The sequence below is a fragment of the Canis lupus genome, chromosome 13, assembly GCF_048164855.1.
Source record: "Canis lupus baileyi chromosome 13, mCanLup2.hap1, whole genome shotgun sequence".
Taxonomy (NCBI): Eukaryota; Metazoa; Chordata; class Mammalia; order Carnivora; family Canidae; genus Canis; species Canis lupus.
The window spans coordinates 18,086,814-18,108,054 of NC_132850.1; the positions used below are offsets into that span (position 1 = coordinate 18,086,814).

Here is a 21,241-nt window from a genome sequence, read left to right on the forward strand (position 1 = left end):
TGCCAGGATCCTATCCTCTGGCAAGCTCCTTTTTCTTCGCAGCTAAATTAAAATGTCACTTTCTCTGGAAGTCTTCCTGACTCTACTTTCTGTCTGTTTCCCAGGTCCCCTCCCTCTCCCACAGTATGCTGTATTTATACAGCTATGTTTCATTGTTTGTTACATACCTGTCACCCCACAGGGGCACTTTTGTTTATATATTCGTCTCCATCAAGGACTTTTTGAAAAATTTAAGTGCTTCATGCCCAACATTGGGCTCCCTGCATGGAGCCTGCTTCTCCCTCTGCCTGTGTCTCTGCCTCTCTCTCTCTCTCTCTCTCTCTCTGTCTCTAATGAATAAATAAATAAATCTTTTTAAAAAAAGATTTATTTATTTGAGAGAGAGAGAGAGAGAGAGAGAGAGAGCATGAGCAGGGGGAGGGGCAGAGGGAGATGATTCCCAAGCAGATTCCTCACTGAGCGTGGAGCCTGATGTAGGGCTTGATCTCACGATCCTGAGATCATGACCTGAACTGAAATCAAGAGTCGGATGCTTAACCAACTGAGCCACCCAAGTGTTCCCTGAACCCCAAGGACAACTTTGTATTCTGGACCTTGAAATATCCCTGCAGTAGATTTGAAATTTCATTCTAGCAAATCCTACCTCCCCGTCCTGCATAGCCTCCCAATTACTCCAGTGCACTTCTTCTTAAATTCAGCCCCTCACTCCAACCACTCAAGTCTTTTTGGAATACAGGTTCTGATAATGACCACCGCCTCTTCCAAACTCCTTACATTTGTATATTATATCAACTGACACTTACTGAGCATGTACTATGTACCAGACCCAATGCAGTCCATGCTGGTGTGATCTCATTTAGTGCTACCAACAGTGAGGTAGCTATTACTAAACCCATTTTGTAGAGGAGAAAACTGAAGCTCAGAGAGGTTAAGTGACTTGCTTAAGGTCACACAGACAGTAAGTGATATAGTAGGAACCTGCACATGAATCCATGTGATTCTAGAATCCATGTTATTACAATGCCATACTGTGTTATGCTTTCTTTGATTTCATCTGATTCACTGAAAACACATGTGAAGCAAGACAAATCTTGTTTCTTAAGGACTGGGGGAAGAGAAATCTGAGGACAGCAGTGGCAAATCCAAAGCATGGGCAAACCTGAAGGCCACACAACCTGAGATTGTGATATGGGCCTAGCTTTCAGGGCACAAGCACCTCCCAGCACACAATAAGACCCTGTGGAAGGTGAAGGAATCCTGCCGTGACTGGCTCAAATTGGAAGTGACCTCTGCCTTCCTCCTCTGGGGCCTACAGGCGGGTCAGTAAGGTGGCTACCAAGCCAGGGAAGGCCACCAAGAGACATAAGCAGAGGTGGGAGCTCAAGACAAGCCAGCATCTGTCTGGTACTGAGGTGTCAGTCTGAGCTGAGGTGGAGCTGATCCTGGCTCGGACTGTTTGGACGAGCAGTTACATAGAGACATCAGGAGGCCTGCTGCTGATGGGGGCTGGAGACAGGGAGGAGACCAGGAGACCAGGGGAAACTGGACTTCTCATAGGACAGAGACGTGGGTGGTGGTGTCTGTGTAAAATGAATCTTCAAGAACATTCCCGAGCACGGAGAGACAACCCCCAGTACAGGGCTTGGGCCTATGGTTGTCTAACTAGGGACCATGTTTTTTTTCTTGGAAAGTCCGAGTTTCTCTTTGGTTTAACTTTTCCTTGGGATTGGCCAGCAAGTAAAAGAAAGACATTGGATGGAGCTTCTCAGAGCATTTATTTTTTTCTGATTATAAAGCCAGACGTGGGGGAGTAGCCGAATGGGAAATGTTAGTGGTGTGGGTGCTGGCTTGGGTGCAGGAGCTGAAGGAAGGGCTGAGTGAGGGCAGTTGCAGAAGAGGAGATATATGTGGAGCGGCTGAACGAGAAGGAGAAATGGGAGGAGTCACTATAAGAGTAGCTGCAGAAGGCATGGGAGCAACTCTAAAGGATGAGGACCCGCATCCCCTAAGCCCACCCCACCCCTGAATCCCCTCTTTTCTTAAGTTAAAAAAAATTCCTTGAGGCAGCTCAGATCAGAGGCTGCAAGGATCAGAAGTCACAGGTCGGAGAGCGGATTTGCTCTGGCCAGCAGAGCCCGGTTCTGGCTTGACAGCAGCTCAGGCCTCCTCGGCTGTGGCGTCGATGCCCGCGTAAGTGAAGTTCTCAAACAGCGACATGTTCACGTAGGCCTGGGAAGCAGAGAAAGCTTTAGTGTGGGCTGGGGATGCGGGTGACTCTAGCCTGGGGCCCCCTGGCTTCCATGCGGTAGGGCCACTTGAAGAGACCTTGATTTAGACTCAAGCAACATGGCCCCATGGGCGAGGGTGGCCCTCCAGAGCCAGAACGGACAACAGTTGGGGGTTCAGCTGAGAGCCCCTTACACATCGTTCAACAAGAGGGTTTTTTTTTTTATTGCTTTTAAAAATTTTTCATTAAAAGTGTAGTTGACATACAATATTATATTAGTTTCAGGCATACAACACAGCAACTTGACACTCACCATCTGCCACCACACAAAGTTATTACAGTATCAGTGACCATATTCCTTAGGCTGTGCTTTCATTCCTGGGACTTATTCATTGTGTAACTGGAAGTTTCTACCTCTTGTACCTCTTAATCTTCACCGATTTTGTCCAAAATCGGTGGGTCTTAGCAACCACTAGTTTGTTCTCTGGTTTTATGAGTTTCTGTTTTTTGTTCGTTCATTTGTTTTTGTTGTTGTTGTTGTTGTTTAATTCCACATATAATTGAGATCGTATGGTATTTATCTCTCTCTGGTGTATTTCACCTCCTTAGCACAGTACCCTCTCGATCTACCCATGTTGCTGTGAATGGCAAGATTTCATTCTTTTTGATGGCTGAGTAATATTCCATCATACACACAACTGACCCTGAACAATATGGATTTGAACTGCATGGGTCTGCTTACACCAGATTTTTTTTTCAATAAATGCCATACAGTACGGTAAATGTATTTGCTCCTCCTTATAACTTTCTTACTAACATTTTCTTTTCTCTAGCTTATTTTAGTCTAAGAATACAGTATATAATACATATACAAAATATGTGTTAGTTGACTGTTTATGTTAGCTGTAAGACTTCCAGTCAATAGTAGGCTATTAGTAATTAAGTTTTGGGGCAGGCACAAGTTATATGCAGGTTTTCGACTACCCGGGGATTGGTGCCTCCAACCTATCCATTGTTCAGAAGTCAACTGTATATACCATATCTTCTTTATCCACTCATCTCCGTTTTTATGGACCCATCAAATGAATTGTTTACTCATGAATTCATTCATTTATTCATCTATTCATAAAGCTATTTTTTAATCATTTACCAATTTATGTAGTTATTTGATCATTTATTCATTCTTGTTTGTGTGTTTGTTTAAAGATTTTAAATAATCTGGGCAGCCCGGGTGGCTCAGCGGTTTAGAGCCACCTTCAGCCCAGGGCCTGATCCTGGAGACCCGGGATCGAGTCCCACATCAGGCTCCCTGCAGGGAGCCTGCTTCTCCCTCTGCCTGTGTCTCTGCCTCTCTCTGTGTGTCTCTCATGAATAAATAAAGAAAATCTTAAAAAAAAAAACGATTTTAAATAATCTCTACACCCAATATGGGGCTCAAACTCACCACCTGGAGATAAAGAGTCATCTGCTCCACTGACTGGGCCAGCCAGGCCACCCCACACCGATCATTCCTTCATTCCTTAAGACAGCTTGTTGATTCCTACAGCTACTTAGTCATTAATTCATATGAAGAACTCTTTTTGCATTTGCTCATTTTGATATATTTCTTCACTTATATTTACCTGATAATTCATTTATTCACATGATTATTAGATTTGGTTATTTAATTGTGTGTTTACTTATATGTTTATTATATCATCCAACCACTAATTCTATTCCTTCATTCACGCATCCATCCATTCCGTTAGTTGACCATTCATGCATTGTTACTCTGGCTCTGTGCCCAGTGAGGAGAGGTGGCCCGGTGATGAGAGCCAGCTGATGGCGCCAGCAGAGGAAGACAGGTAAGCAGTCTAGGACTGGGACCTGGGGAAGGGAGTTGCTGCCGAGGCCTTGGAAGAGTTAGGAGGACCTAGTGTCCAACCCATGGAGAGCTGGAAAGGAGGGTGGCATCCTGAGGCCCAGCCATCCTGGCAGCTAGCAGTGGGGACAAGGACACAGAAGCTGCCGCTCTCTGGTTCCTATGAGAGGGGATCCCTGGAGCCTGGTGAGCCCTAGTCTCCATCACCCCCAGTCTCCTCACCTTCCTGGCTTCCAGCATCCGGCCCAGCTGCAGCGCAATCTGGGCAAAGGGGGGTCGCTCGTACGGACGGTCCCGCCAGCACTGACGCATCAGCTCGTACCTGCAGAGGGGGCATTGCTGAGAGGAGGGGTAAGGGCCGATTGAGGTGACAGGGTCACGGGGCTCTAGGCTGAGGAGACTCACACTTCATCATCACAGTTTCGAGGCTGTTCCATGCGGTAGCCCTGAGGCAGCTTCTCATAGAGCTCAGCACAGGTCATGCCACAGTAAGGTGTGCCCCCTGCAAGAAGGGACAGAGCTTTCTGAGCCCAGGGAATGGGGTGGGGGGGTAAGGAGAGAGCTGGGGTCTGAGGCTCTGGAACTCACCAAGGCTCACGATCTCCCAGAGGAGGACCCCAAAGGACCAACTAAAATGAGAAGGATGTACTTAGTTACCTTCTAGGCCGAGGGGCCAGCAGTCTAGCGTCTGTGGACCCCAGGGGGCAGCCCCACCCTGCCTCTGCGTGGGGCTACTCTGCAAGTGTCCACCTTGGCCAGCTGCTGTCTGCTCCACGGGAACTCCTTCACAGCCGCCCCCAGGCTCAACATCATCACAGCTAACATTTAAATCACACACCGTGGGCCACACTGATCTAACATACACGTTCATGCATTTAACCCTCACACCAGCCTTGTGATACAGGTGCTATTGTTACGCCCATTCTACAGATGGAGACACGGAGGTCCTGACGGATTAGATAGCTTGCCCAAGGTCACCCTGCTAGTAAGTGGTAGACCTGAAATCCAACCCTGACAATTCGACTCCAGAGCCCTTCTTCTTCACTGCCTCTTATATTATAGCAACCTCCATGCAGGGGAGACCAGGGTGGGACTTCTAATAGGGCAGGAAATCTAGAGGGTTTGGGGGCAGAAGCAGGAAGTAGCTGAGTGGTGGTCAGAGGGGCAGTCACTGTGGTGGACAGTGAGCAAGGCAGGCCAGGCCAAAGGGGGAGGGGCTGATGGCCAGAGCCAGTTCCCTGGAAAGAGGAGCAGAAGGGCAGCCAAAATGGTCATCTGGGGGTGAGGAGCATAAAGAAAGGGTTTTGGGGCCATGCTCTGCTTAGGTTCTCAGGTGGGGTTGACCCTGCCCTTCAGAGAAGAAGGTGAGAACATTCCATGAGTGGTCATTCCCGAACCTCTCCAGTGTATCTCCCAGCATCAGATGAACACAGCCCTGAACTTCCCTACCCCAGTCCTACCACCGAAACACCTTCCAAGACAATGCCTCCTTCCAGCTAGCACCCAACCCCCTTCCCACTAAGATGCTGGGCATCGCCAAGGTATACCTGAGACTCTGGGTATACCCAAATCGTGCTTATACTACCTGAGACGTGTCTAAAATGTGTTTAGGTTATGTCTATATGCATCTTGAGGGGACCCATCCCTCCTGCCCCTTCTGAGCCCCACACTCACACATCACTCTTGGTGGTATAGACGCTGTAATTCAGAGACTCAATGGCCATCCAGCGCACGGGGAGACGCCCCTGGGAGAGAGTGGGTTTGAGGGGTCAGGTGAGGAGGAGGGGCCTGTGTCGGGGGCTCCGGGGGCAGGCATTGGAACCTGAGAGGGGGGACTGAGACTTACCATTGTCTTCTTCACATAAACCTCCTCCCCCCGAGAAAGGCCGAAGTCAGCAATCTTGGAGGCCAGGTTCTCTCCGACCAGCACATTCCGGGCAGCCAGGTCTCTGTGGATGAACTGCAGGCATGGTCAGAGTCAGGAAAGACTAGGGATGAAAAGCCCGGGACTCCTGGGCCAGTGACAGGTCTGGCCTCACAGCTGGTCTCTGCGGGCACCCTCCGTCTCTAGGACAGCACCTCAGCCTTCTTCCCAGCCAGCAGGGTGGGGTCGGCGCCTCCTGCCTCAGCAGAGTCACGCTGCTGGCTATCCTTCCCATGATCTGGCCATGGCCAGGCTCAGGGTGCACCTCTCTTCCTGGGGCAAGAGTGGGCTTGTCTCTGGTGACCACACTGCACCCTCCCCTCTTCACCAGCTCCCTCTTCCCTTCCTTCTCCCTTCCTGGATGAAAGTGGAGAAGGCCTTCCTCTTGCCCAAAGTGACCTTTCCCTGAGTCTCAAATCCTCCCCACAAGACCCTCCACTTTCCTCAGGGACCTCTCTCCATCAACCCCTCCCTCCACACTGGCCTCTACTCCTCTGCCTCAAACACACTCAAAACTTCACTAACTTTAAAATGTCTTCCCTCGTGTCACGCTCCCCTCCTGCTACTGTCCTTTCCTTCCTTCCGTTCAGGCAGGGTGTCCTCAGACTTGGGTTCAGGCCTCCACTCCCCACCCCACCCTCTACCCTGTCCTGGTGGATCTCTCCCCTCTACCTCTCATGGGGTCCACTCCTTCACCCTTTGTGGGGTGATGACTCCCAGATTGTGGTCTCTGGACTAGGCCTTTCTCCTGAGTTCTAGGCTGGCATCTCTAACTGTCAATTCAACACCCCAACCAAGGTGTCCCTGGGGTGCTTACAACGCAACACCTCCCTGCAGATGCACCCGCCCGGGGCCAGCAGCTCAGGGTCTTGTCCTCCTCCTGTCTTCTTACCCCCCACATCCAAGACTGCAGGCTGACTCTCCCTCCCGCAGTCGTCCCCGTGGCACACCTGCCCGCGCACGCTCACACACACACCTGCTTCTCACTCAGGTACTGCATGCCGTTGGCGGCATCGCTGGCAAAACGCAGCAGCTGCCGGGAGCTGAGGGTGGAGGCCGTGCCATGCTCTCGGGCGAAAGCTGGGTCCGTCTCCAAGACCCGGCTCTTCCGCAGAAAGTCTAGCAGGTTCCCGTAGGGGGCGTATTCAATAGCGATATACAGGTAACCTGGGAGGGAAGGACCAGGTACGGGGTGGGGGCTCACGCCAGCAGCCGCTGGAGGCAGGCCCCAACTGTAGGAGACAGGGAGCCTCAAACCACTGCAGCGATGGGGCTTGGGAGGACAGGGCAGGTGAGGAGCTGGGGCCTCACCTCGGTTCTCACAAGCCCCCAAGAGGTTGATGATATTGGGGTGATGCCCCAGTTTGCACAGAACTTCCAGTTCTCCTGCGAAGTCACGATGGTCATTTTCAGAGGCGTACTCTGTGGAAAGAATCCAGTATCACTTTCGCCAGAAATAATTCTAGAGAAAAGGCATGCTAGTGAGGGCTGGGGGCCAGTTGCTGGAAGGAGCCAGGGAAGGCCTGGCAGGTGTGGGACAAAGGAGAGGGGTGGGCCTGGGGTCAGGGGTCGCTCCCAGGGGACCTTTCAGCATCTTGATGGCCGCATTCATCTTGAGCCCGTCCTTCTTGATCATGGCCCGGATGACCTGGCCAAAGTTCCCCTCCCCGATGAGGTCCTCAAAGGTGATGTCTTCCCACTCCAGCACGGGATAACTCAGGGGCTCGGGCTGTGGTTTCGGCCGCCGGGTTAGCGTCAAGGTTCCTGAGCTGAACTGCAGGATGGTTTCCTCACCCTGCGGAGGATGGGACAAGTGGGCAGACAGCCCATGCAGTGGACACGGGCCCAGCAAGAGGCACAGGGAAGAGACAGATGGACAGAGACCCCCAGAGAGGACACTCTGGTGGTCGACCAGGAAGAGACATGCAGACAGAGGACACATGCTGACACAGAATCATAGATGAAGCCATCAGGGGGCTGCTGGGTGGACAAATGTCCAAGAAGAGAGTTGAGGCCACAGCCGGGGATCAGGTGTGTGAGGTTCTGGAAGATCAAGGAGTGGGTAAAGCTGCTCGGAGCCACAAGTCGATGGAAAGATGCTATCTCTAACATTTAAAATGGGAAAGGATTGGAATGAGCTGTGATGGGAAGTGGCAAGCTCCCCATTACTGTGCTGATCTCACAGCCGGGCTTTTCTGGCACCAGAAATACTCAGGCTTCCAGCCCTGGGCGGTGAGCTAGGATACATGCATGGAGCACTAAGCCTGAGCTGCCGGGAGTCAGTTGGAGGGGTTTTCTCCACGGAAGCAGAGATGACTACTGTCTACCCACGGGGCATCCATCAATAGCTCTAAAACTACCCGGGAGCTGAAGATGGAAAGACCACCACAAACAGGCACGTCCACTTCCCCCGACCATGTCGGAGCGGGGCCGCCTGGGCAGGCCTAGGGCAGGAAAAGGAAACAGCTGGACAGGACCCAGGGCACGGCCGGCATGACAACTGGAAGAAGGTTAATGCAGACCTGGGTGGGTGGGGGGTCCCTAAGTGAGCTGAAGCCCAGCCCAACAGGTGAGGGCCAAGGGCACGGGCCACCTGGATTCACACGAGGCACGAACAGCCAGGGGCACTGTATGCAGGTGGGCACATGCACACATGCTCACAGAGGGGCACGAGCACACGGACACACGCAGACACACAGGGGGTGCCCACCAGCGGACGCACACGTGCACTCCTCCACGGGCACGCACACACCTTCAGGAGGGCACAGGAGGCAGTGTTCCTCCCGACGACGGATGTTAGGGTTGTCTCTCTGTGCAAGGCTGCTTTCCCACCTCCTGCCCTCAACATTTGTATGCAACACCCCGCCCCCACCTCAGCGCTGACCTCAGAGGGAGCAGCCTGGAACAAAGGGGCCAATTGAATCTCTGAAGGCGGTTTTTACCAAGGCAGAGACAATAGCCTCGGACACTAGGCTTTCTATCACAAGGATCAGCCCTTGAGAGAGAAAAGAGTTTTTTTGTTTTGTTTTGTTTTGTGTTTTGCTTTTGTTCGAAATGCCAAAGCTTGGCTGTAAATATCCAGAGCCCAGGTGTAGAGGACCAAGGGCAGAGTCTGGGACAGACCAGCAGGGAAGATCCCACAGGAGGCAGGACAGGCAGGAGGAGGTGATGCTGGTCCTGGAAGGGGGGCCTGCTCTGCTCCTACCCAAGTGGGGGCCTGGGGGCTGGCCTAAAGCTCAGACAAGTTTACAGTGAGGCCAGGGAGGGTGGAGGCGGTGCTCCCTCTCCCCTCCCTTGCAGCGACAGGTAACCAGGGCTGCGATGAAGAGTGTGGGGGCCGCAGAACACGCCCTCCGCAGGGTACAGGAAGCACCTCGCAGCTCTTAATTCTCCCTGGGGAGGCCCTGGCCTTTGCAGAGATGAGGCTGGGATGAGAGACTCAACAGTACGAGCGAGGGGCCTGTGGGCAGGAGGCTCCCAGGTCCCAGAGGGTCCGCCAGGACAGAGACCAGCATGAAGCCCAGGTATCCCCCTGCCCAGTGAGGAGAGGGAGGGTCCTGGATTAACCGCAGCGGAATAGGGACCTGACAGAGTTATCTTGAACTGGGAGTATTGAATATCTCACCGCCAACATCGACTGACTTAGGAATTGAATTCAATTCTAGGAAAATAAAGAAAATTTACATTTTGCACCCTTGAGCATTGTTGAGTGTAGTCCTACGCCTGCAACAGAGAGACGCGCACACACGCTGCACACACACGGGGTCAGACACAGGGTGTGCACATGTGCAACCCGGGCGCGTCCAGGGACTGACCGAGCCAGACTGGTAGGTGAAGGTGCGTCTGCGGTGCAGGCAGCTTCTGCGGATGCACACGAGGGTTAGCAGGGCAGCCAGGATGGTGAGGCAGGTGGCAGACACAGAGCCTACTACAGCCAGGATCAGCTGCCGGTCCAGGCCCTCCTCAGCCGCCTGGACTTCTTGGACCGGGCCCTCACTCTGCAGACCTGCACACAACGGAGATCACGGGGGCGCCTGGGTCAGGGACAGAGGGGTCAGAGATCCTAGAACCAGTGGGACCAGGGCTGTCAGGCCGATGGTTCGCTGCAGTGACATGATACTCCCAGCACTAAGGCCACGGAAGCAGGGAAGGGTCAGGGTGCCCAGTATCAGGACTCGTGTCACTTGTTGGGAGGGGCCTTGGGTGTCCCAGCTCCAAAGCTGGAGACAGTGTGGAAGGAGAGGGTGCGGGGGGCCGACCCCAGGACCAGGAGCCCCCGGGGCCCCGCTCTCTCACCATTGCCCAGGGTGGACTCCTCCACCACAGTGCTCCAGTCTCCGGGACCCTGGATACTGGCCCGCACACGGAAGAGGTAGCGTGTGCTGGCGTTAAGGCCACGGACAACCGTGCTGGTCTCCTCGGGCCTGTCCACGTCCATCCACAGCGGGTCTCCCGAGCCCCCCGCCACCTGCACCTCCACGATGTACTTGGATATAGGCCCAGCCGGAGCTTCTGGGCGCAGCCACGTCAGCTGGATCTCTGAGTCTGAGAGGGCCTGGGCACGGAGGTAGCGGGGGGCTGGGGGCCCTGGGGAGACGGGGGCGGGAAGGCAGGGCTCACACAGGAGCAGGGCATGTAGCTCTGGGGTCAGACCCGCTCGAGCTGTGTCCCCTGCTCTGTGGACCCCGGAATGGGAGCCATCCCACCAACCTCCACCTTTCCCCCCTGGGCTGGAGTCCTCTCCCTAGATCCCTTCACGAACCCCAAGCTTCTGCTCCCCTTGCTCTCCGTCTGTGCCAGGGTGTCCCCAGGCCCCTGTGCCCTGTGTTCCCCCAAATCCCATGTCCTCCTGCGCATCACCCCCTCCCCTGACGCTGATCTCACATGAGGCCTGGCCTCCCCATCTCTCCCCATCCTGAGGCTCCTGGGGACCCACCTCCCACTGGCCTCCCGTATCAGCCCGTCCCACGTCCTCCCTGTGCTCACGTCCGTCTGCCCTCCTTCCCCCTCATTGCCCACGTGTCCTACATTCTCTCCGCATCCACCTGCCCTCCTGTAACCTCCCGCGTCCTGCGTGTCCTGCGTCCTCCCGTCACCCTGAGCCCGGGAGCCCCCTTCCGAGCATACACACCGCTGGGGGGCAGAAGCACGCGCGCAGGGGGCGAGGCGGGGCCCAGGAGGGTGCAGTGGTACAGCCGCACGTCCAGCTGGTACTGGGTGCCCGGCGCGAGTCCCGTCAGGAGGGCGGTGCGGGCCTGGGGGGACGACACGTTCTCCCGCCGCTCCTGTCCCCGTGCCCCATCCCATAGGCGCAGCAGGAAACCATCGCCCACCAGTGGCCCGGGCACCGAGGGCAAGGACCAGCTCACTCGCAGCCGGTCAGGGCCCTCCACGTGCCAGCCCTCCAGCCACGGCTGCAGTGAGGGCTCTGGGGTCGGAGGTCGGGAGGCAGACTGTTCAGTTGGCCCCTGGGGCTGGCCAGGACAGTGATCCCCAGGGGGCAAGGGGGGACAACCTCCAGTGGGGAAGGCAGGGGCCCCTGGGGTGGGCAAGGCAGGGTGACCCCTGTGTGCACAGGAGGGTATCCCCTGGGCGGACGCGAAGGGATGACTCCCGCCTCTCACCGGGACAGTCCGTGGTCATGAGGGTGGGAGGCCCCCAGGCCCCCTCCCCGCCCTCCCCCGGCCGGCTCAGCTGCACTCGGACGCTGTATCCTGTCTTCGGCCTCAGGTTCATTAAAGTCACATTCTCACTGGGGTCCACTGGGGGCGGCACACACTACTCAGCCCCCGCCTCTTCCAGAAGCTGCCACCCCCCCTTCACTGTGCCCCTTCCCGGCGTTGTCACCCACACCCCTGCGGGGCCCCAGACCCCCCCTCCCCCAGCTGTCGCCCAGCTCACCCACAATCGCCGACCAGGCCATGGTGCTGTCCTGGGGCCGGTAGTGCAGGCGGACGGAGGCGATGGGTCCGTCCCCGGAGAAGGAGACCAGCGGCGAGACCACGAGCTGGCGGCTGTGCTTGGCCAGGAGCCGAGGAGGGGTCAGGGGCACCGGGGGCACTGCCGGGGGACCCGAGGTCAGGCAGGGCCCAGACGGCCTGCCCCGTCCTCAGAAAAGGCAGAGGACTCTGCTCTGGCCAGCAAAGGGGTCTCGGCGGCTTGGTTTAGACCTCGGGCCCCTCTGGGCTGGGGAGCGACCAAGTTCAACAGGTGACCAGCGGCGCCGGCGACCAGTCAGGCCGGTGTCCGGCCCTCTGGGCAGCTCGGAGCTCAGGGACCTGGCCACGAGGACACGAGCGTGTCCCCAAGGATGTGAGGTCTGGTCTGACATGGCTGGATGGACTCGGGGGAGGGCTGGCTGTCCATGCAGTGCGGGACATGCAGGGGGCGGAAACCCAAGGCAGGGACACAGCCTGCTGTCAGCCCGCCCGCCCCCCAACATCTGTCACTCTTTTTGTTGGGGGAAAAAAAAGGTAGCCAGGGATGAAGCACCTGTTCTATCCCAGCTGCTTCACGTGTACAACCTCTCCGGGTCACAGCTACCTTTCTGACAGGGCTGTCACCCCTTGTGACAAGGCTCGGAGAGCTTTCCTGGCCTGTGGACACGCAGCCAGCAGGAGGTACAAGCGCAGTGCGAACCCGGTGTTTGGCCAGGCCACCTGGAACCGGCCACTTCCACCCCAAACAGCTCTTATCTTCCTGCCTGGCTTCCTCACTCTGTGCTTGTTGTCCCTCCGGCCTTAGCTTTTCTTCCCCGATTATTACATCAGGGCCGTAACTGCCCCCCCAAACGTGTATTGGACTGATGGTTCTAAGGAGAGTGGATGGAAGGGTGAATGGGTTGCGAAGAGGGAGCGCAGGAGGCGGGGGTGTGGGCAGGAGCTGTGGTGTCTGACAGGAAGGAAGGGAGAGGAGAGCGGGGTTGGGGTCCCAGAGCTCATGCTGGGGGGTCAGCTGTGCGGGCAGTGTTCAGATGTAAAGCGCGCCCACACTTCCACACTGACTTCAGAACCAGACCCCTACTTCTGGAGTTTCCACCAAATGGGTCTGGAGCTCAGGACAGTGGTCAAAGCTGCGGCTCAGATCTGAGAATTGCCAGAGAACAGCCAACACTACGGGAGAGGGCACTTTAACAGGTGTCACAATCGGGGTGCCTCAGGAGGTTGGGCGCCTGGCTCCTGGTTTCAGCCCAGGTCATGACCTCTGGGGCCCTCTGCCCCACTTGGGGCTCTGTGCTAGGGGCAGGGTCTGCTTGTCCCTCTCCCTCTGCTCCTCCCCCCCACTCTCTCTGGCTCTCTCTCGAATAAATAAAATTCTTTAGAAAATAAACTAACAATAAATGTCAATGTATATGGAGCACCCGCCCTGCGTCAGTCACCACGCTCGGTGCTTAAGTGCAACTTAAATGCATTAAATGCACCATCTGACTTGCTTCACAGCAACCCTCTCTGGTGGGTGCTTATGTCCTTGCTGCTGTGCGGGGAGAGAAAAAGATGTGAGGTGCTAAGCGGCTTGAAGGCATGGAGGCAGGAACTCGTGGTGAGGATCTGAACCCAAATTGCCTGGGTGGAAGCCTGGGGAGAAGAGACAGGGTGGCTGGAGGCGGAGCCCAGGCCACACTGCTAAGTCCTGCGGGTGGGGCAGCTGCGAAGCTGTGGGAGGGGTGAGAGCAAGTGGGGAGGAGAGCCAGAGGAAGAGGAGAGGGGTCTGGGCTTGTGTGGGGGACGTGGCCGTCAGGAGCAGAGGGCAAGGGAGCTAGGGCTCCTGGTGCTGATGAAGGAAGAGGGACGTGGTCGTGCTCGGGGCCATCCTGGGCTCGGGCGGCCTCCTCCCTATTCACCTGGAAACCCCCATGCAGCTCCTCTGGGTGGCAGGTCACCCTCTGAGCTCAGGCACCCCAAGCGCTCCCCAGTCCTGGCACAGGAAGCCCTGGGGTGTGACTCGGAGCAGGAAGCAGCACCCCAGAGGCAGAATTAAAGGAACATGGTGTGCAGGGCTTGTGAGGAGGTGGAGAGAGCCAGCACGGCCAGGCAGGAGGCCGGGCAGGGCCAGAGATGTCCTGTTTCTAGGCACGGGATGTCCTTTGCAGATAGGTCCGAGCTACGCTCCTGCCCTGACCCCGGCCGGCACGGAGCTCTGGTCCATGACAAGCCCTGGTGCTGGGCAGTCACTTGAGGTGCCCCGGCCCTTCCTGCTTCAATGCCCAGTCTGAGCAGCATCAGCCAGGGCCCACCTTGCCCACCGTCCTCCACGGGCGCAGGACATCACTGACCTTTGACGTTGACCCTGAAACGTCGGCTGTCTTGGCCACCAGACGTGGACACGCGGCACTCCCAGAGCCCGCTGTCCCCAAGGGTCAAGCGGGGCACCTCGAACTCGGCTGTGGTCCTGTCTGGCTCCACAATGGCCTTGGTGGACTGAGAGAGACAGGGGAAGGGGGACAGACCGCACACAATGGGCACCCATGTGGCCAACATGGGGACAGAGGGCCAGCGCCAGTTTCTCAACAGTCAGCCTGACCCCATCTGAGCCTGCGGAAAGCCCCGGGGCTCAGGGTCTGGGGGAGCAGATGCAGGGCAGGAGGGGCAGGGTGGGGGCTGACCAGGAGGACCGTGCCGTCGGGCTTCCGGAGCTCCATGCTGCCCCGCACCGGGAAGGGGTTCCCCGCGGCTGCACAGTTGATCCGGGGCATGGTCTCTAAGTTGAACTCCAGTTCCGAGGCCAAGTCCAGGATCTGCGGGATCCGGTCTAGGGAGAGAGAGGACATGTTCTGAAGCCCCCAGCTGCCCTCGTCCCGTGTCCTGAATCCCAGCAGAGGTCCTGCAGCCCCGCGTACCCTGCCTCTGCTGGGCCGCCGGGTCTGCCTCCTGGTCCCCCACCCAAGGTCCTCTCTTGGCCAATGCGGGCCCCTCACCCGCCTCACAGCCCGAACACTGGGTCAGATCTCGTTCATTTCTGGGCTCCGTTACATACACTCTGGGGTCTCCTGCCTCCACTCTCCCACAATTCCCTCCTCCCCGTCACAGTGCACACCTGCTGGCCTGAGTTCAAAGTCGCCAAGGTTCGCCTCTCCCGGCCACTCCCCCCGGCCTCCCCGTACTCCACCGTCCAGGTATCCGACCAAGTCCTCAGCCCCCGGGCCTTTGCGCGTGCTCCTTCCCCAGCCATCTCACTGTCATCCTTCATACCCCATCTCAGACCTTGCCCCTTCCCCAAAGCCCTCCCTGAACCTCTCAGATGGGCCGAGGCCTCCTCTGGGCTCCGTCCCCCTCTCTGGGCTGCTGCCCCTCCCCGTATGGGCGGTGTGGTCTGGGCGGTGAGAAGTCCTCCTGGCCTGCAAGCTCCCCGAGTGCAGGACTTCGAGCCAGGAAGGTGTGTCTGGTGAAGGCTGACTTGTCTTGAGAGATCCCAGAGGCCCTTGTGCTCATACCTGACTTCTCACAGTGCATTCCGTGCCACCCGGAGGGACAGACGCAGCCACTGAAGCGGTCACAAGTACCACCGTTCCGACAGTGGCACTGGAGGCGGCAATCTGCCCCGAAGTGGCCAGGGGCACAGGCTGGGAAGAGAGAGGGGTTGTGGTTAGAGGGACACAGGTCAGGGGCAATGCGGGCACAGCTGGGGCCCGGGTAATGATGGGCTGGGCAGAGAGGGCGCGGGCCAGGTGAGCAGGGGCCTGTGGAGGACCAGAGTGGAGGCTCCAGGTCCAGCTTGTGGCCGGCTGTCTGGGCAGGTCAGTCCGTACCTTCCTGGCACTGGCTTCCTCTCCAGCCAGATCCACAAGAGCAGCCGTAGGGGTCTGGGAGGCAGAAGGTGAGACCCCGGCAGCCTGACGTGCCTGGGCACTGCTCCTGGCAGCTCTGCCCAAAACGGCCCTCCCTGCAGGCTGGAGACGGGCGTGTGGGTGTAGGGTCCACTGTTGGGCCTCAGGGTTCAGGACCCACTTGGCATTCTTGCCACCCACCAGGCTCCATCCTCTCGGTTCAAGAGGCTTCCCCCAGCCAGTCACCCTCTCCTGCCTCGGTCCTAGCTCCCCGTCCCCCTTACCCTGCTCGCAGCGGGTACCAGTGAATCCAGGGGGACACACACACTCGCCATCCTGGTCATGGCAGACACCTCCGTGCAGGCAGCCGGGGCATTCCTTGGTACAGTCTGGTCCCCAGCGCCCTGCCCCACAGCCTGGAGGAACGTGCTTTCAACAGCTGACCCTCACCCACCTACCACGGCTGCTGACCACGGGGGCAGGCCGGGGTGCCCACCACAAATGCTCCCACAGGGCTCCCAGCCTCCCATACCACCCTCCATCTCTGCCCTCTGCTCCTAACCCCGCACAATGAGCCTGAAGAAGGCGCTGCCTAGGGGGCTGGCTTCCAGGTAGGTGGCACTGTAGATGCCACTCGAAGGTGGCTGCACGTTGGGGAGCTGCAGCAGGAAGTGCCCGTCCTGGGCTTCATGCCAGTCCAGGGTATAGAAGTAGGATCCTGGGGGCAGAAATGGGTCAGAGGTCTCAGCACCAAGTGAGAGCTGGTGCCCAGGTCACATCAATGTGTACAGTACAGTTGCCAGAACTGGGGCAAGGCACCAGCCAGGGGCTGTCCCCAAGCCAGAATGCTGGGGTGCATCCTCTGTTCCACGCCCCACCAACACTCAGGAAGTCACCAGGTCCTGCTCCGTCCCGCCCCTCCTCATCTGCTAAAGCAGGCCAGTTCTTTCCACGCCGCTCCTGGCCACCTCCACCGTGGCCCCAGCCTCCCTCAGCCTTCCAGGCAGTCTCCTCTGCCTCTGTCCCCCTCTTTCCCTCTCCAGCCTCCACTCAGCAGCCAGTAGGACTTGCCCCAACAGAAGCCTCCGCAGCATCCCTGCTCAGACGCCTTAGCACATCGCGTTCACCAGTTTGGCCACCGCTGAGCCCTCTGGCCCTACACCTTTCCACACCCTGCCTGATTCCTAACATGCCTGAGTTCTGGAAATGCTGGTTTCTCTTCTAGAAACACCATGGTATTTCAGCACTTCCTGCCTTTGCTCTTAGCCAATCCTCCTCCTGGAATGTCCTTTCCTCCTCCTGTGTGCTGCTAATTCCCATTCCTCTTTCTCGGCACAGTTCAGGGGTTATCTACCTGGAGACTTCTCCCAGAAGCCTCTTCTTCCAAGACCTGCAGACCCAAATACTAGGGTCCCTGTCCTTGTCCTACCCCCTTTATGCCTCTTTGCCTGGGACTGGACTGTAGGGAGCTCAGGTCTACTTGACTCTCCACACCCCTCATCACTTCAGGGGGCCTGGTGCTCAGGAGGCAAACCCTGAGGCCCAAGGGAAGGATCCTCCCTTCAAGAGCCCAGGGATGCAAGAGGCAGCCAGAAGGCTGTGGGTCTGAGAGTAGAGGCAAGGAATATTTGGGGCCACATAGAATAATGGCTCGCTTCTGTGGGGTGGCCAGAAGGTCCATCCAATAGGGCCAAGGTTGGTGCAGGCCTGGGCTGAGTTACCAGTTCTCTTCTTCCCCGACGGTGCTGCCGCTCCCTGCCAGGGGGGCTATGTGACAGCACCTGCTAACTCCCAGGGGGGAGACAAAGGTGAGGGTTCAACACAGGGCTGACTTGAGGGTAACAGGGAAGGAGGTAGCCAACCACGGGGCTGCTGATCCTCTGGGTGCAGTGGGAGGACAGCTGCAGCCGGAGAAGAGTTGGGTGCAGGTGCTTCCTGACAGGTTGGAGTGGAGTGTGCAGGGAGGGTGTCAGGTGTATCAGAGTGGGGGCTGTGTAGGGGGCCAAAGCTGGGGCGCCCCGGCCGGGGGTGCTGTGTGGTGAGGCGCCAGGCCCATGGGTCCTCTCACCGTTGCTTTTCCAGATCACATCCGTCTGCTTCTCCTTGTGCACACGCGCCGCAAGCACGGCCGTGTCGCCCTTGTTCACCGTGTGCGTGACCTTGTCCGGGAGCAGGTGCGCTGCGGGCGGGGAGCCGGGGCGGGGTGAGATGGGTGGAGGCGATGGGGGGTCAGAGGTCCACGGCGGGCTCCCTTCCAGCCCCCACCCCACCTGCGCCCCACACTCACCTCCGGGGCTGTTGTGCACGTAGAGGACGCGGGTGCGCCCCGGGCCCGCGCCGCCCACGCAGGAGAAGACGCCCACGAGGTCGGAGGGCTGCGAGAAGCCCCGCAGCGTGACGCTGTGCGAGCCGTTGCGCAGCAGGTGCGGGGGCTGCCCGGGCGGCGTGCGCACGATGCGGTCGTCCTTCTCCAGCAGCAGCGGCGGCGCCCAGGCCTCGGCGCCCCGGCCCGGCCCGGCCTCCCCGGACACGCAGGTCAGGAAGAAGCGCTGGGGCTCCACGAGCCGCAGGTCGGCCAGCAGCGTCAGGTCCACCGCGGCGCCTGGAGGGGACGCCACCTGCGTGCCACCGGGTCCCCAGGCCGCCGCGCCCTCCCAGGCCTCCTTTCCCTCCCCTCCCTTCCTGTCTCCCCCCCCCCCCCCCCCCCGCAGTCTCTCCGTCCTAAAAACAAAAACAAAGCCCCTCCCCTGGCCTCCTGCCCCCCGCCCCCACCCCCTTCTCCTGCCAGATGGCTTCCCTTCAGGGCCTCGGAAGGAATGATGGGCGCTCCCTGTCTCCGGTTCCTCACCGCCCAAGGCCCTGCTGCCGCTTGGCGTCCCCACCTGTCGCACACTGCGAAGGGGAGCGGGAGCGGCTGTCCAGGACAGCCCCCGAGAACAGGCCCGTCTTGGAGAAAGCCCTCCCTGCCCCTCCAGAAATGTAGACAGGCTTGCCCTCCTGGGAGTGAAGGGAGAGAGGTGGCCGCTCAGCAGGGTGGTTGTGGGGCAGAAAGGCGGGGAGGCCCTGCTTTTCTTTTCCTGCCCATTAACTGGCAAATAATTAGTTAGCTTAAATGCCACTTAGCTTATGGATGAGTATTCCAAAGCCTAGCAGGAGGAAATCAAGTTAGCATTTGCTGACCCCCCACCATATGCCCGAGCACCTGCTTTTGCGTTGGATCTTCCCGCGGCGCCCGCCCCCCCCCCCCCCCCCCCCAGGGAAGTTGATGTCTTCCCATTTACAGAGGAGGGCAAAAATAATTATTCTACAGGCTTCCTGGAGCAAGCTCATCAACTCCCCCCACCGCCCTGCTTTAACTGTCACCTCTGAGTCAACAGCCCTGGGACGGCCTCTCCGCTTGGGCCTGCGTTTCTATCAGCTTTCCCCAGGCCCGCGCGTCTCTGGTGCTCCCTGGCTCAAGAGGTGGCACTAACCACCTGAGACACAAACTTTGCAGTCCTCTCATGCTCCTCCTTTCGTGATAATTAATGTTTATTGGAGGTCAGTTATACGGCAGGCACTTGATGCGTGTTCTCTCATTTTATCATCCCACCCTGGGTGGTGGGTGTTATTACTCCAATTTTATAGCCGGCGCACGAAGACTTGGAAAGTAACTTGCCCAAGGGCATACAATTAGTAACTGGCAGAGCCAGGTTGTCTGACTCTAAACTCCGTACCTCTAAGAATGTTGCTGGCTGGCCAATCAGTCACAAAATTCTGCAGATTTCTACTTCCTCAAAGCTTCTTCATTGCCCCTTCCATCTCCAAGCCCACCCTTTAGGCCTCGCCCTTACTCACCTGGACCATCTCAGCATCCCATCCTTCCCCAACTCATCCTCCAGAGTGACCATCTAAGACCTTGTGGCTCTCTGGTCTGCAACCTCCCTCAGCTCCCCACTGTCCTCAGGGTACAGAGCATGCTCTTGAGCCCCTCGTTGCTCACGCTCTGCCTCTCCTGCTGAGTTCCCTCCAAGAACCTTCTCTCCCATGCACTTCCACACCTCTGAGACTTGCATCTACTGTTCTGGCTGCCTGGAATGAAGACCACTGCTCTTAGTGAAGTCTTTCTGGATTCCTTTGTCATCTACTACCCCCAAGCAGAGTAGCTGACTACTCCTAAGTGCTCCTCTGGAGCTACTTGTGTCTTTTATCCTTCACCCCATGTCCCCACCTACCACTCAAAGATAGCCTTTGCATTCTAATCCTCTTTGGCCATGACTGAGGGAATCAGCTGCAGCTTACCAAAAAACTGGGCACTGGGTGCTCTGCATAAATTATCTCATTTAAACCCCATAACAGCCGTAGGTGGTCAGCATCACAGGATCTGTTACACAGATCTGGAGGCTGGGTGCCTTTCAACCAATAACCCGTAGCACAGCTCCTAGAATACTCTTGGGCCTGCCTGGGTTTTGGAGGCCTTGAGCCTACTTTTAGCTGATTGGGTGTGTACCTGTAGGTGATGGAAGTGATCCTAAGGCTTTCTAGGGGAGAATCAGGGCTTTGGGGCCAGGGGTGGGAGTGGCTTGGGGGAGACTTACCAACATGAGAAGCCAGAAAGAGGATGGGGAGCAGCAAAGGGAGCCCCAGCCAGACCATACTCTGGAGGCTGACCAGGCCAGCCAGGACGAGCTAGGCCTCCGGTCAGTCTGGGACTGGCTGCTGGGCCTGCACTGATTAGTGAGTGTTGGTACTGGGGAGGAAGAGGAAATGAGGTAGCTTGGGTGGGAGGGGTAGCAGGGAAGGGGTGGGGAGGATTTACCCTGCTTGCACGCTCCACTTTCTACCAGTCGAGCCCCACAATGCTGGGGATGGGTGTGGCCTGGATGGCCCTTGGAATGGGATCACTTGAGGTGGGGGAGAGTTGTAAGGATAGACTAGGGACTATTTGACGAGTTTTCTCATCTCCTCTTCTCCCTTTGGTCCTCAGTTTTTCCAGCAGGCAAGAGGCAGGAAAGGAAGGAAGCCAGTGGCTTCCGCCTATTGAGGAGGGAGGGGGGAGGATATTGTTCTGGGGTCTCCCCTCCCCCTGCACATACACACAATGCAATTCCTTAGGTTTGTGTCCCAGGACACAGCTACTTGGGTCTCCTAGAGAGCAGTTCGCATACGTAACAAGTGGACAAAACACAAGAACTCACATTCAGGGCAAAAAAAAAAAAAAAAAAAGAGAGAGAGAGACTTTGATTCTATGATTCTATCTTGCATATGTAGGGGTGGACAAGTTTTCCCTTCCAGGTTCTTTGGCCTAATAATTGATAATGAGACAATTAACAGGGGAAAAAGGCTTAATAACACGTATGCCTCCTGTAGACATAGGAGTGAAGGGCTTCAGAGCAAGTCTTCCCACCATATGCCTCTTTGGCAGGAAGATTATTTCGAGCTAAAAATATTCAAAACCCAGCAGATTCAGAAAAAGCTCTTTACCTC

General features: G+C 57.2%; 1 protein-coding gene across 3 annotated transcripts; it reads right to left on the bottom strand.

Moving 5' to 3' along the window:
- Window positions 1-1,756: 1,756 nt before the first annotated feature.
- On the bottom strand, window positions 1,757-20,985 carry TIE1 (tyrosine kinase with immunoglobulin like and EGF like domains 1). Of its 3 annotated transcripts, none has more exons than XR_012005597.1 (23): window positions 20,353-20,985; window positions 18,063-18,377; window positions 17,844-17,954; window positions 16,338-16,493; window positions 16,060-16,191; window positions 15,758-15,898; window positions 15,443-15,571; window positions 14,615-14,760; window positions 14,285-14,429; window positions 11,914-12,072; window positions 11,637-11,774; window positions 11,144-11,440; window positions 10,309-10,599; window positions 9,828-10,018; window positions 7,597-7,807; window positions 7,324-7,434; window positions 6,989-7,179; window positions 5,935-6,037; window positions 5,763-5,833; window positions 4,677-4,717; window positions 4,494-4,590; window positions 4,311-4,410; window positions 1,757-2,229 (listed from the first exon to the last, which is right to left on the bottom strand). XR_012005597.1 is itself a non-coding variant. In XM_072772618.1 (23 exons), the coding sequence occupies exons 1-23, from the start codon at window positions 20,408-20,410 to the stop codon at window positions 2,158-2,160; spliced, it is 3,417 nt and encodes a 1,138-aa protein (XP_072628719.1). In that variant the 5' UTR covers window positions 20,411-20,985; the 3' UTR covers window positions 1,757-2,157. The 3 variants fall into 3 exon arrangements, 2 of the variants coding, with proteins under 2 accessions (XP_072628719.1, XP_072628720.1); XM_072772618.1 differs by having other exon boundaries at window positions 5,935-6,048; XM_072772619.1 differs by lacking the exon at window positions 11,637-11,774 and having other exon boundaries at window positions 5,935-6,048.
- Between the last annotated feature and the right edge of the window lie 256 nt (window positions 20,986-21,241).